The sequence below is a fragment of the Stegodyphus dumicola genome, chromosome X2 (genome assembly GCF_044657685.1).
Source record: "Stegodyphus dumicola isolate Sdum_Otavi_A_Nest chromosome X2, ASM4465768v1".
Classification (NCBI taxonomy): Eukaryota; Metazoa; Arthropoda; class Arachnida; order Araneae; family Eresidae; genus Stegodyphus; species Stegodyphus dumicola.
Window position 1 is genome coordinate 25,772,519 of NC_140781.1, and position 14,497 is coordinate 25,787,015.

Here is a 14,497-nt window from a genome sequence, read left to right on the forward strand (position 1 = left end):
ATTTGTTCGGCGCTTCGAGTTCTCCTCTTCGCGCATGCGTGATAAAAATGTCATCTCTGCGTGACTGCAAAAGAAACTTTCGCCTTCTGTTTTTACAAGTTCATGTACTCGTTTTACTTATCGCTGAGATCCTGTTATTTATTGCCATGTACATATTTTGATTAATAAAAGAATTAATTTTCCTAAATTGGGTGTCTAGCCATTAATCGGACCCCAAAATGTGCTAATACTTTTTCTTTAATTCTATAAACAGACATAATTTCTTGTTCAGTTACAAAGTTCCGCTGTTTAAGTCCTGTAATTGCTGTGCCGAGAATACCAATTAACTTGTCAATCGAAATTTTTTCGTTTTCACTAACCTCTCTGTCACTTTCTTCATGCCTTTATCCATTTTTTGCAGCAATTTCACATTTTGTTTGATGGACATCAAAAGATGCTTTCGCTTTGTAGATCCTTTGGCAGCTCCAGAATCGGAAACTCTTTTTGACATAATCGAAAGTTCAAGCTTACTTTTTATAAAATTGCTCTAACAATCTGCAAAAAATAATAAGCTGAATCCAATTAGAAGATTAAGGAACAATGCAATTTGCAACATTAACTGAAATAGATAATTAGATCATTTTAGCCTGGCTTATACCGTCCGTTATACATTAAACGCGCATGTGTAAACGTATTATGTGCATGTGTAAACGCTACGCATGTGCAGAAAGTTTATAGCTTTGAGGTCCGGATTATGGATATACGGATTAAAGACTTTGTACTGTAGTAGTTTAATTGTGATGCCATTAACTGTTTGCAAGAGAAAAACCTTATTTCTCAATAAATATAATTAACTTAATTTTTTTTCCCTTTGTGTTTTTGAATATTGAAATTTATGCCTTTAGTATCTTTTTACTTGCATAAGAAGATAAATAAATTTAAGTCTTTATTCAGAATTCGGTATTTCTTTGTAATTTAAAAATAGAAAGTTTAGAAATGAAGCTAACAAAACTAAGGTAGCATTTTAGGAATCAAAATTAAAACTTCATTCCTTCTAATTATTTATTTCTTTCTAATTCATTAGATATTTCTGTACAAAACTCTGAATTTAAATAACAGACTTCCACATTTTAAAGATATTTATCAAGTATGTGTATTGAAGCTGCTTGGATAGTTACTGTATACAGCGATGATTTTAAATATGTATTGCTTCAAATTTTGGTATTTTTTAAAAATTCTGCTTGAAAAACTACATATTTTAAAATATGCTGCATAAGTTGTCACAAATAAAAATTTTCTAGTTTGTAATTTCAGTCAAAAGTATATTTTGTGTTAACGAAGCTGATGTTATTATGAGAAAAAAGATGTTAAATAATTTTTATTGGAATTTCATTTCAAATTGATCCCTCTGGTGGTTGTGAGATTAAGCAATTCTTTCTTCCCAAATACGTGCGATATCTGTCCGTTGTAAATCTGTAATGCCAATGTGTTCGCTAGTACCCATTGCAGTACGTAAACTGGAATGTGAGCTGAGCTCCTTGATGAACATCAAAAGGTTAATTAATACTTCATTTTATTAATTATTAAACTAATTAATAGACTTAATTTTATTTATTATCGAAATGTTTGAAATTATTGTATTGATTTTATCTTTGACAAATTTGTTTTCATAGTTGATTTGCAGTTGTATCGCTCTCTCAGTTCTCACAATTTTTCTTGGTATTGTCATTAATTCTAATTAAAAAACTTTCATTTTTTGCTATATAATAAATAGGCTTTACAATGAAGTTCGAACAATTTTCTCATTGATTTTGTTCAGTATTTACTAATTTTCATCCATTTTTTTCCTCAGGGTTTAAAGAGGCAAAAGTTTAAATGATATAAAAACATTCTTCTAGGCATTCAAATAAGGTTCCTAAGTAAATAGGTATTTAGGAAAAGAGAAAAAAAGTGGTTTAAAGATACTTAAAAATCGAGTTATTCATTGAGCTCAGTTGAATTCAGTATACATTTACATTATATAGTTTGGGAAAGAGAGATTAAGTATTTCGGAATTTTAGATTTGTAATAATCACACTGTTAATCATTTAAGTAACCAAATCACTTTGGAATACAAACAATAGAAGCTGAAAATATGTTTTTTGTTCTTTAGAAAAGCATTTTTACTGTTATTTGTTATATATAAAAATAAGCTCAAAATTATAAATTCAGACATAAATCGACCATTTATTTTGAGAAGTTATCTTTTGCAAAGGGTGAGAATATTTCTCAAATGCAATCCTGTCTATAGCTTACTCAGTTTGTCTAGTACATCCTTATTTATTGTAAGTTACCATAATTTTCTTACCCGATTGATTGATCATAAGTTCCATTATAAACTGTTCTTTATTTCGAAATAAAAAATACATATTATTAACGAACAAGTAGAGAGTTCCATTTCATCCCGAGTGCTTTAAATATAAAATAAGAATAAATATGTCAAAATACACAAATAATTATTACAGTATTGCTAAGCTTTCTTTTTTGTACTTAAAAAAGTGTTTAATTATTAGACTGGCATTGAAAATTTATTGAGGTAACTTCAAAGCATGACATTGAAAATGTTTTGTGGTATATTATTAAAAATAAAGGCAATATTTTAAATCTTGTGTCATTATTACAGTCCTTTCTTCTCTTAGAAAATCTTTATTTGGCATTCCCATGAAATAGTTTATTTGTTCTTTCATGAGAGTTCATGAATTTTCTACAAATTTATATTGCTTTGCTTAAAATTATTAACAGGCATATTTGAAGATTTAATTTCACATTTTAACAAATAATGTCGTAAAAATACTGTTTTGTACAATTTATGAAAACAACAGTATGAAATCACAGTAACAAGGCAACTTCCTTTTTAAGGGAGTGAATGACATTAAAGTGAGATAAGAAGCGCAATTTACTCAAGTCCAAATCCTTCTGCATTTGAAATGGCTATAGTAAGTTTTTCTCGAAGAATATCTCGATTTTTATACCTGGGTAATACTAGCTGATTGAAACATGTATGTGAAATAGGTAACCTGAAAGAAAAAAAATAAGTAATGAATGTTAAGGAATTTGCTTTTTTAAAATAAATCTATAAATAATATAATTCAATATCTATCTGATTATATTATGGAGACATTTCACTTACATATCCGTATTATGGTTTAGAGCTGATATTTTGAAAGCCATTTCACCCATTCCTCCAACAGGTATTCTGTCACTTCCAGTAGTAAACCTTAAGAATTGCTTCTGAAGATCTGAACTGTAACTTTTGAGGATTTCCCAGAATTCTCTTTAAAAGAAGTAGATATAGTTATCAAGTAGATGACATTATATGAATTATTGAATGCTAATATATTTTTTACTCACCTGTGGTCATTTTTGATAACATTATAATTTTTAATGGCTATCTAATTATAGTTAGTCTGTAGTTTAATTATATAAAACTACCCTTCATGCATGCTAATCAAAAATGAGTTACAGAAACAAATTTTCGTAAGGCATCATGAAACCGAGTGTATTTAAACAATACCCCCCCGCCAAGAAAAAAAAAAAAAAAAAAACTCTAGGTAAAATGAATTGTATAAAAGATGAGAAATGATTAATAGTGTGATTTTATGACTGTGCAGCCACTGAAATCAAAGGTTCTGTTCGTTCTATATATAAGCTTTAAAATGTGCGGCATCATATCGTTTGTTTAGGTGTTTCCACTGCAGGATTTCTTAGGGTTTTTGCCTATCTTGTGGCACTATCTATAACTGGTATTGTGCAAGGCCATCTTGATGGGAGAAGGCCGAAGCTAACGTTTAATGACATCGCAGCCAGGGGCAGTCAGCAAGGCCTTCTTGATGGGAAAAGGCCGAAACCAAAGGGGTTCTTCCCTGATGTGACGTCACGAGCGAGGGTAATCGTACTAAGGCCATCTTCTAAGTACGAGTGTAAACAGAGCGTACAATTAATGTAGAAGTTCTGTAGCATTAACTATTCCTTAACTAGAGTAAATTTAATTTTTAGCGAGCTGTATCAAATGTTAAGTTTATTTACTAGCTCATTTTAATATTTTCCTTTAATTCATTCTGTTTGACCTGTACTTCTTAAAGTTAGTTCGCGATACAAACAATATTTTTATGATAAATGCAAGCTAAAGAGACTCCTCACCCCCATTTTTTTCATGTTCTAACACATATTTGTTACATATGCCATAACACTCATGTTAAATATTATAACAATCTAGTAAATTTCTCTTGTATCTTCCATTTTCAAACTATGTATCAAACACGAATCTCAGAATGCTTTATCAGAACAATTCCTTCTTCTAAATTAGACAAGATAATAATGTTAAAAAAATTCTTAAAAGTAAAAAATATTGAGCTTGTACATATATTTTGTACATTCACTAAGCTTAAATAGGAGTGAATTGATAATTATAGTGTACAGCATATTAATTAAATAGAATTAAATAATTCGCTGTAATTCCTTTAGTAATTATTTAATTAAGGTGCATAATACAGTATTAATTACATTTTTACAGATACAGCGAAAGTGTTGTGTTCCGGGATGCAAGTCAAATTACTATCCAAATAAGCTCTAAATTTTTATATTTAGTGAAAATTATTCAATGATGAATAAGTGGAGAGTTTTTATTTTGATATGCAATATGAAGTAATAAGTGTATTAAATTTTAATTTGTTTAATAATATAGGTGTATTATTTACTTGCAGAAACATTATTTTTTTTAATTTAATTTTTTTTTTTAAGCAGGCAAGATTAAAAATTTGCAAGCTCGTTTGCCGGGAATCGAACCACGGACCTCTGAAATACTGTCTCAGTCTACTGAACCACTACACCACGAAGGCACGCTAGGAAGACAGGAGAAATACCTCACATACTATTCTGGAAAACATTATATGTACATATATGTGTGTGTGTTTCTGCATGTATTTGTGAATGTTAAACTTTGAAGGAATTATAATAATCTGTATTGTATATGATGAAGTTACATCTAAAATAATGGCCTCAGTTTTGTATTCATTTTATACGAGTGAAAAATCTAAGTGTAAATCAAATAATGAAGAAATGGAATGCGTTTATATTGCTGTGTTCCCAGATAACATATTTTTATCTTAAAATTATCTGATATAAACAATTATATGTAAATAATAAGAAGACCTATAAGCATTTTTAGCAAACAATACTGAAGAACTGAGTACTGATCTTTTACACTTAGACGATGGGGTTGCATCTGAGGGGAGTTTCTCAAATAATATTAATTTTTGCATGCTAATCAGCAATATTCTTTACAATACTATATTTTTGTTACATAACATTATGCACAGTTTAACAGCATTAAGCACTGCAAAATCAAATAGTTCTACACCGGTTAAAATGAATATTATACCAAATTTTTAACCACAGTGTGACTGACGTTCAAAATTAAGTCATAACTAAATATTTTCACTTATTTCTAAGCAATACAAGAAACTATGTTTTTGCTCTCTCATATAAACCATAACCCAGAAATTCGAAAGCTTAAAAAATTTATATTTCAGGTTTAGTTAAAAGATTGACATTCAACAGACAGTTATGCTTCTCAGATAAGTTTTCTTATTATTTACTTATAATTGTTTATATCAGATAATTTTAAGATAAAAATATGTTATCTGGGAACACAGCAATATAAACGCATTCCATTTCTTCATTATTTGATTTACACATAGATTTTTTCACTTGTATAAAATGAATGCAAGACCTGAGGCCATTAATTTAGATGAAACTTCATAATATACAATACAGATTATTCTAATTCCTTCAAAATTTGACATTCACAAATACATGCTGAACACACACACACACACATATATGTATATATAATGTTTTCCAGAATAGTATGTGAGGTATTTCTTCCGCCTTCCTAGCGTGCCTTCATGGTGTAGTGGTCAGCACACTGAGCCGGTATATCAGAGGTCCGTGGTTCGATTCCCGGCGAAGGCCTTTGCTAATTTTTCATCTTGCCTGCTTCAAAAAAAAAAAAAAAAAAAAAAAAAAAAAAAACTAATGTTTCTACAGTAGCGCCCGAACTAAAGAGGGTTGTGGATGATGACTCTCCACTCTCAGGATTTGGCGATTGGGTCCCCTAAAAACCTCAGTCGCCCTTTAAAAGGGGGAGTATGTGAGGTATTTCTCCTGCCTTCCTAGCGTGACTTCATGGTGTAGTGGTCAGCACACTGAGCCGGTATTTCAGAGGTGTATGGTTCGATTCTCGGCGAAGGCGCTTTCTTATTTTTTATCTTCCTTGCTTCAAAAAAATACCTAATGTTTCTACAAGTAAATACACCTATATTATTAAACAAATTAAATTCTAATATACTTATTACTTCATACTGCATATCAAAATAAAAACACTCTCCAGTTATTCATCATTGAATAATTTTCACTAAATATAAAAATTTAAAGCTTATTTGAATAGTAATTTGACTTTCATCTCGGAACGCAACATTTTCACAGAATCTGTAAAACTTTAATGAACACTGTATTATGCACCTTAATTAAATAATTACTAAAGGAATTACAACGAATTATTTAATTCTATTTAATTAATACGCTGTACACTATAATTATCAATTCACTCCTATTTAAGCTTAGTGAATGTACAAAATATATGTACAAGCTCAATATTTTTAACTTTTAAGAATTTTTTTAACATTATTATCTTGTCTAATTTAGAAGAAGGAATTGTTCTGATAAAGCATTCTGAGATTCGTGTTTGATACATAGTTTGAAAATGGAAGATACAAGAGAAATTTACTAGATTGTTATAATATTTAACATGAGTGTTATGGCATATGTAACAAATATGTGTTAGAACATGAAAAAAATGGGGGTGAGGAGTCTCTTTAGCTTGCATTTATCATAAAAATATTTGTTTGTATCGCGAACAAACTTTAAGAAGTACAGGTCAAACAGAATGAATTAAAGGAAAGCATTAAAGTGAGCTAGTAAATAAACTTAATTTTCGGTACATCTTGCTAAAAGTTAAATTTACTCTAACTAAGGAAAAGTTAATGCTACATAAGTTCTACGTTAATTGTAAGCTCTGTTTACACTCATACTTAGAAGATGGCTTTAGTACGATTGCCCTCGCTCGTGACGTCACATCAGGGGAGAACCCCTTTGGATTCGGCCTTCTCCCACAAAGAAGGTCTTGCATTGTGAACCATTTGCTCCCTTGGTCTGGGTTTTAAGTAAATATTCTAATGGCAACGTTTGCAATGGAGGGACGTCTGTGAAGTGCCTGTTTATCTGGCCGATGCTGGCAGGCAAGGATAGAAACTGACAGCTCTATCCAAAATGACGATTTTACCGATCACTCAAAAATTACTTTTGGATTATTAGAATTTCCTGTTATAACTTTTGGGTTGTGTAACGCCGCACAAACGTTTCAGCGTTTCATAAATGATGTCCTACATGACTTAGATTTTTATGGGCCATATTTCGATGATATTCTTGTAGCTTCGACGGACAGAAATGAGCACATTGAATACCTACGTTTATCCTTGACCGATTTGAGACCTATGATGTAGTTGTCAATCCATCAAAATGTGTTTTCGGGAAATCCACAGTGTCATTCCTTGGTCATGATGTTTCCTGGGAGGGTGTTCGCCTGCTTAGTGATAGAATTACTGCAATTCAAAATTTCCCTGAACCCAAATCTGTCCTGGAGTTGCGCCGTTTTCTGGCCATGTTGAACGTTTATCGTCGTTTCCGCCCTTATGCCGCTGCAAAGCAGGTGTTATTGCATAAATATATAATCGGCAGCAAAAAGAACGATACGCGGCCAATTAATTTGGTCGGTCGAATCTCGTACAGCCTTTGTACAATGTAAAGAGAACCTAGCATCGGCAACAGCTCTTAGCTACCCTTCTAAGCATCCGTTAGCAATAATGGTTGACGCGTCTAATTCGTTCATGAATGCGGTTTTGCAATAACTTATAGACGGAACATGGAAGCTACTGGCATTCTTCACCAAAACATTTTCTCCAACACAATTAAAATATAGCGCGTACTATCGCGAACTTCTTTTTGCGTACGAGGCAGTTAAACATTTTCGTCATACGGTGGAAGATCGAGTGTTTTCTAACTATACCGACCACAACGCCTCTGATTTTCGCCTTCCAACAAAAGTGTGACAGGGCCTGCCCCAGGCAAATGCGTCACCTCGATTACATAGTGCAGTTTACAACTGATAATAGGCATGTTGAAGGCTCTCAAAATACTGTCGCTGATGCTGTGTTCAGAACTGAAGAGACTCAGTTGCCTTCAACAATAGGTTTCTCTGCCACTGCAGAATGTCAAAAACAAGATTCAGAATTACAAAATCTTTTGTCTGACAAAGCTTCACATGGACTTCATTTATTACCTATGCAGTTGGAACCAAATCGTTCACTGTACTGCGATATGCGGTACAATGTGGTGCGGGCATACATTTCAATGAAATTTCGACATGGTATTTTTAGCAGCCTTCACAATTTATCCCATCCTGGCATCAGAGCTTCCCGCATGTTAATTCAACTGCTTTTTGTGTGGCTTGGCATGCAGAATCGCTCTATGGGTTAGAGCATGTGCAGACTGTCAAAGATAAAAATTTCATAGACACACTCGAGCTCCATTGCAACGCTTTGAGTTACTATCTGCTCGCTTTAGCCACGTCCATATTCGATCTGGTTGGACTCTTACCCCACACCACAGGGTTATACATACCTCCTTACGTGTATCGACAGGTACATATGTTGGCGAAAGGCTATCCCTATTGTGGATATGTCAGCTGACACAGTGTCAAACATTTTTTTCCTCGTGTATCTCACGGTTTGGAGCATCCGTGTGCTTTACCACGGACCAAGGACGACAGTTCGAATCTCAGTTATTTATTTAATGCATTAACGAAATTCTTGGGAACTAAAATGATCCACACATCACCATATCATCCGAATTCCAATAGACTTGCCGAGAGGTTTCATTGCTCTCTTAAACAGGCCATTAGATGCTGTACTTCTGTTCAGTGGATTGATGTTCTTCCCACAGTGTTGTTAGGATTAATAACGGATTATAAAGAGGACCTGGGTCCTTCCAGTGCTGAAATGGTCTACGGTATCAATTTACGTTTATCTGGAGATTTTGTAAACCCTACAAAAAATCAATCAATGTCGAGCCTCATGTGTTTCTCAGACAATTGCGCGAAAGCATGGCTGCATTATCTCCTACACCCACAAGTGTACATTCTTCGAGACCCGTGTTTATTCCCCAAAAGCTTGCTAAATCCTAGCATCTGTTTTTAAAGTGTGATGCATCAAAAAAGTCTTTGGAGCCTACTTATACAGGCCCACATCTGGTTCTAGGTCGCACATCCAAGAACTATCGGATACTTAAAGGTAACAAAGAGTCAGTGGGGAGCATTGATCGTCTTAAACCGGGCTTTATTTTTGTACCAGAAATTGTCAAGACTAATACTTCAGTCACACTCCCTTCGAACACACCTACACCTTCACCCCATGTGTCTACACCTCCAGTTGCCACTGCATCATCATCTGTGCCTGGATTCAGAAGCAAAGTGCTCCTCAGTATAGATGTTCTAGACGTAGGGTCGGATTTAACCCGCGGTACCTTTAAGCAAAGTGCTCCTCAGTATAGATGTTCTAGACGTAGGGTCGGATTTAACCCGCGGTACCTTTAATTTCGTTGACACTGGAGAGGGAGTACTGTGGCGATACTCAAAGAACTTGTTTTCGTTATTCGTCAACCGCGTGCCCGAATATCTGGCTGTGACTGTCTCGGAGATTTTCGGGACGCGCTAAAAACACTTCACGCTCCGTCGTCACCGCGCTCGGTCGTATTTATCCTCCAACGCAAATATCTTCAATGTTAATTTCATGAGTAATTATGTGGTAATTGTTGTGATTAAAGGTTTATTATTTAAAATCAACCATCTCTATGTGTGTAATCCATGATACAAACAACCTAGCCAAGCCTCTACAGATACTTATTGTCGCACTCATCACGCCGCGACGAGAAGTTTTAATTAAGCCTGTTTCTAAAAGTTCTAGTTTCGGCTCTATATCTGAAATCAAGTTTATTGTAGACTTTAAATTAGGTTAAATGTTATATCTAAACTCTGTCGAATGATACATAAATATTTCGTATATTAAATAGCGGGTATTTCTTTATGTGAGGGTTTTTGCTAGTGTTGCATAGCAGTTTTGGTAGTGTACCAGTTTTTTTTTTTTTTTTTTTTTAGTTCAGCACATATTTACCTGAAAATCTGTGACATTATGACATAGTTAGAGTGTTTGGGGGAAATTTAACTTACCGTGCTTTCACGTTTTAATGAGCTTCTCATTTACGTACTGCTTGTTTCTATTTACGACCGCCTTGGTTCCGGAGTATCTCATAGACCTAGTGTTAGGACCTGCTCTGATTTAAAAGTACACATTTCCTCAATCTAAAATTCCCCATTTATTTTCTTTGTTTACCTCTCAGTGCCAAAACTTTGGATGGAAAATGGTGATATTAATTGAAGGATGAAAATTTTCCGACCTACCTAGTTGATAAAATTTGGTTCGCTGCTGACAGATACCATTCTGTGTACATATTTACTAAAGTCACACATCAAGAGACAAGTCTGAAACCTGTTGGAAGTTTGATCGATACAATTTGGGCGACCATTATAGGACCAAATGTTGTCATATAACTTCAAAACAATTATACTTACTTTATAATCGGTTCTTCTTCGTGGAAACCATCATAAACTGTAACTTTGCGTAGCTCATCCATATCTAAAGTTGGACATCCACAAACTAACATTTCCACTTCTTCTGGTCTTAACATCTGATTAAAATATGAAAATTTACTATTATAAGTTCCCTTGGCGTATTGCAAAATATTTCGATTTGCCACTAATTTAGGTGTGTTTTTGAGGGAGAAAAGTACTATGAAATTCTGGGAAATATGATTCTATATAAAGACATCAATACATTTAAAATTTGTCTTATTAAAAATTTCTAATTTTTTGCTTTATGAAATGTATAGCGTTCGAGATTTTTATATTATTTCATAATAAATTTTTCAAAAAAAAATATGCCACTTTGTCAATACTTACGATTAATGCATTGGATGCGCAGACACTGTGGAAGCCTAGATAAAACGCCTTAAAAGGTTGGTATATGGCTTTGTTCAATATGAGTTCAGTATATAAGTGCACATATTCTGAAAAGCAAAGAAAAAGCCTTAAAATGCCGTGTACATAATGTTTCTAAATCTCAAAATTATATCAGAACTGTACTCTGACTTGCCTTACCATTTTATTTGAAAATTGCCAAATGATTAAGGAAACTGGAACATTTTAAGGCGTATTTGTATATGTCTCTTAAAACTAACAAATCAGTAGTGCTAAAAAATCAGTAGCCTGTTGGAAAGCTACTTCTGTTAATATTGTGCCATTTCTATTCATGTTTAGGAATTCTCGATTTTGAAATGAATGGCAGATATCAGAAGTAGCGACAGAAAAGAGTTGGAATTTTCACCAAATCTATTTCAACTGCTTCTTATGTTTAAAACAACTATTTGTTCTAGTTTCTCAATCAAACCAGCTCTGCATTTGTATTTCATAGATGCTGCAAGATAATTATATACATTTGCATGTATTTAATTTTATTTAAGTTTATTTGAAGTTTTAATACTTTGTGTTGTGAAATGATGCGAATAATTACTTAGAATAATTCAGTAGGTGGGTTTGCTTTATACGGACGTAGCAGCTGACAAACAAGAAGCTACGAGCAAAGCAAGCCGGAGAATGAATATTAAGTTACAGCGAGCAGTTTGCATTAAAGTTTTTCCATTTTATCAAAGTACTGATGTAGGATATGATATTCGTCCTCAACAATAAGGATTTGACTAACAGTAATTATTGTTAACCTTACCATGCCTGTTATCATTTGTAACTGGAATATTTTCTCCGTCAGTTTTAAGCACGTGAGTTTTCACTGCACCAAATTCTTCCACAGATACCTGAAAAGAAATGTCAATTTACCATATGAATATTGTACACTAAATAAGTTTTCGCGAACTTAAAAATTGTTTATAATATTGCGTCAAGTAATACACTAAGTCTGTAATTAACACTTTAAGACCGCCGGCTGGTATATTAGGTGAAATAATTTGATGGATTTGGGAAAGCATACGGTGGATGTTTAATAAGTGTACGAATAAACGGCTAATAATTATCAGTTTATTTCTGCGAGACTGAGAAACGTTTTTAGTCAGTATATGTCTGTGGCTATCGAAGCTATCAACCATCATTTGGTGATAATACAGCAAATGTCATAATGTAATAAATGTCATGATACAGCAAATGTTCATGAACTACGTTGTCGTCTAATAGTGACACTGCATTTTCTTGTGTCCAAATGTGTAGGATGCTCTATTGGGAACAACGTCACTTGAAGCAGCAGAATGGGCGTTTCCACTGACGAATTGTGTAGGACAGTCCAGGAATTAAATGGTAAAAAATCGACCTGTGACAGTTTATCTGACTGCAGTGGAAAAGGGCATCGATAATGGGTCGATAAAAAAAATCTTGTATTAAATTTGGGTGTTTCAAAGGTATGTGCCAGATGATACCACGCATACTGACACCAGAAATGGTGAAAATTCATGGTGATTAACCCCGAGAACTATTGTCTTGAATAAACATGCATGCTGATGATTTTTTTTCGTGTCTTGTGACAGAAGCTGAGACATAAATTCACAACTGAGACCCTGGAATGAATGAACATCTGCGGCTAAAACGAAGCAGCTACTAAAAAGAGATACTACAATGAGCAACTCCTATGTACTTTTGAGTAGCTATTCCATTTTCGTTTATAGCAGCAGCATAAAATGCATGTCGTCGAGCTCCGCGTTCGTGTAATAATACATACCTCTCAAAAGCCGCACGGGCAATGACGGTTTACGCCAATAGAACGATTTAATCTCCTGCTCCACAGCGCTTGGCCATTTAGGCACGCACATTCCAAGACAAAATCTGCTTATTTCGATTTCCCCTACCTATCTTTACATTTTTTCTAGGTACTTTCGTATCATTGTTGTTATATATGTATGGCATTGTTCAATTAAATAAATACTTTTGGTTTTCCAATTAATACATACCTGAAATGTCATGCAGAAATCTTCCTCTACATTTCCTTCATAGGTCAGTAATTCACGAAGTCCTATGGCTACATCCTATATTTCAAGAAAATAATAATAATAATTCTAAAAGGAAAATTCAGTAAGAAATCATCAGTTTTGTTCATTTTCGAAAAGCATTGTTATTCCTGCGTCAGCAGTGTTTTGTTGCAACACTTTTATGGGTTAAGGGAAACAGTGCTACCGAAATTTACTAAATGTGCGTCAAAACACACGACTTGCTGAACAATGATTTTTAGTTTTAAGATTATTTTTTTAGTGCAACAAAAGCACACAGTTATAGTAGGGAAAAGAATAGTGTAAAAGGAATGTAAATCTAAACTTAAACGTACCGGCATAACTTCCGCCAAGTCATCAATTCCAAACTTCCAGACTCCTACATTCGCATGTTGCAGATTCTGAGGAACAACGGGGGGACTGAGCAATTTCTTGTAGCATGCTGTAGGAAAGTGGAGGTCTAGAATTATGGAATTATAAACAGCAAGACCCATGAGCTTGCGAATAAGTAAAGGATTTTATAACTTCCATAAAGCAGTACTTGAAGAATTAAGTAAAAAATTGACTCAATTTCGTAACTGGAGTTAGTAAAAACAAGTATTACAGAAATCGTGGAAATTTCTTTAAAAAAAAAATGTATTCTAATGTTATATATATTTTTATTTGAAGTTCAGTTAAAGAGTTTTAAAATTTAGAATTTCTGTAGCATTATTTACATAGTAATAAATTTAATGTTTAATAACGTCTGTAAATCAGTTTTAAAATTTAACATACCTGTAACACTATTAAAAATTTTCAAATTTAAAATTTCTGAAAATTTAAAATTTTCAAATTTAAAATTTAAAATTTAAAATTTCTGAATCGAAATAAGTAGCGCTAGCTTTTGAAATGACTTTCATCAATTATATCAATAATCTCATTACGATCCATTCACTCAGGTTGTTTAGTTGGAATTTAACGGAGTGCATAATGTGAAAAGTTAGAATTATGGCAGTCATATAATACAGCGGTCTCAAACTGGTGTCTCCGAAACTATTTTATGTGGCTCGCGAAGACATTTAAATTATGAATTTGTCGCAAATACAGCGTTACAAGATTTTAATTATTTGAAGCCCTCGTTTACGTTATTTTCATTACCATTAAAAACATAAACAGGGAATTTATAAATGGAGCTAATTAAATTATAACGTGACATAAACATCATTCAGTGATAAAAAATTGCACTTGTTCGAAAACGAATACACTCAGCTACAAATTTTTGCGT

General features: G+C 33.3%; 1 protein-coding gene across 1 annotated transcript in view; it reads right to left on the bottom strand.

The window, feature by feature from the left end:
* Positions 1 to 2,331: 2,331 nt before the first annotated feature.
* The window catches only part of LOC118190750 (putative E3 ubiquitin-protein ligase HECTD2), an 87,758-nt gene continuing 75,592 nt past the window's right edge, over positions 2,332 to 14,497 (bottom strand). The window contains exons 15-21 of the mRNA XM_085810090.1: positions 13,569 to 13,730; positions 13,198 to 13,272; positions 11,970 to 12,057; positions 11,150 to 11,256; positions 10,763 to 10,878; positions 3,149 to 3,292; positions 2,332 to 3,035 (exon numbers count right to left, since the gene is read on the bottom strand). Coding sequence (XP_085666216.1) covers positions 2,915 to 3,035; positions 3,149 to 3,292; positions 10,763 to 10,878; positions 11,150 to 11,256; positions 11,970 to 12,057; positions 13,198 to 13,272; positions 13,569 to 13,730 — 813 coding nt within the window. The 3' untranslated portion in view covers positions 2,332 to 2,914. The remainder of the gene's footprint in view (positions 3,036 to 3,148; positions 3,293 to 10,762; positions 10,879 to 11,149; positions 11,257 to 11,969; positions 12,058 to 13,197; positions 13,273 to 13,568; positions 13,731 to 14,497) is intronic.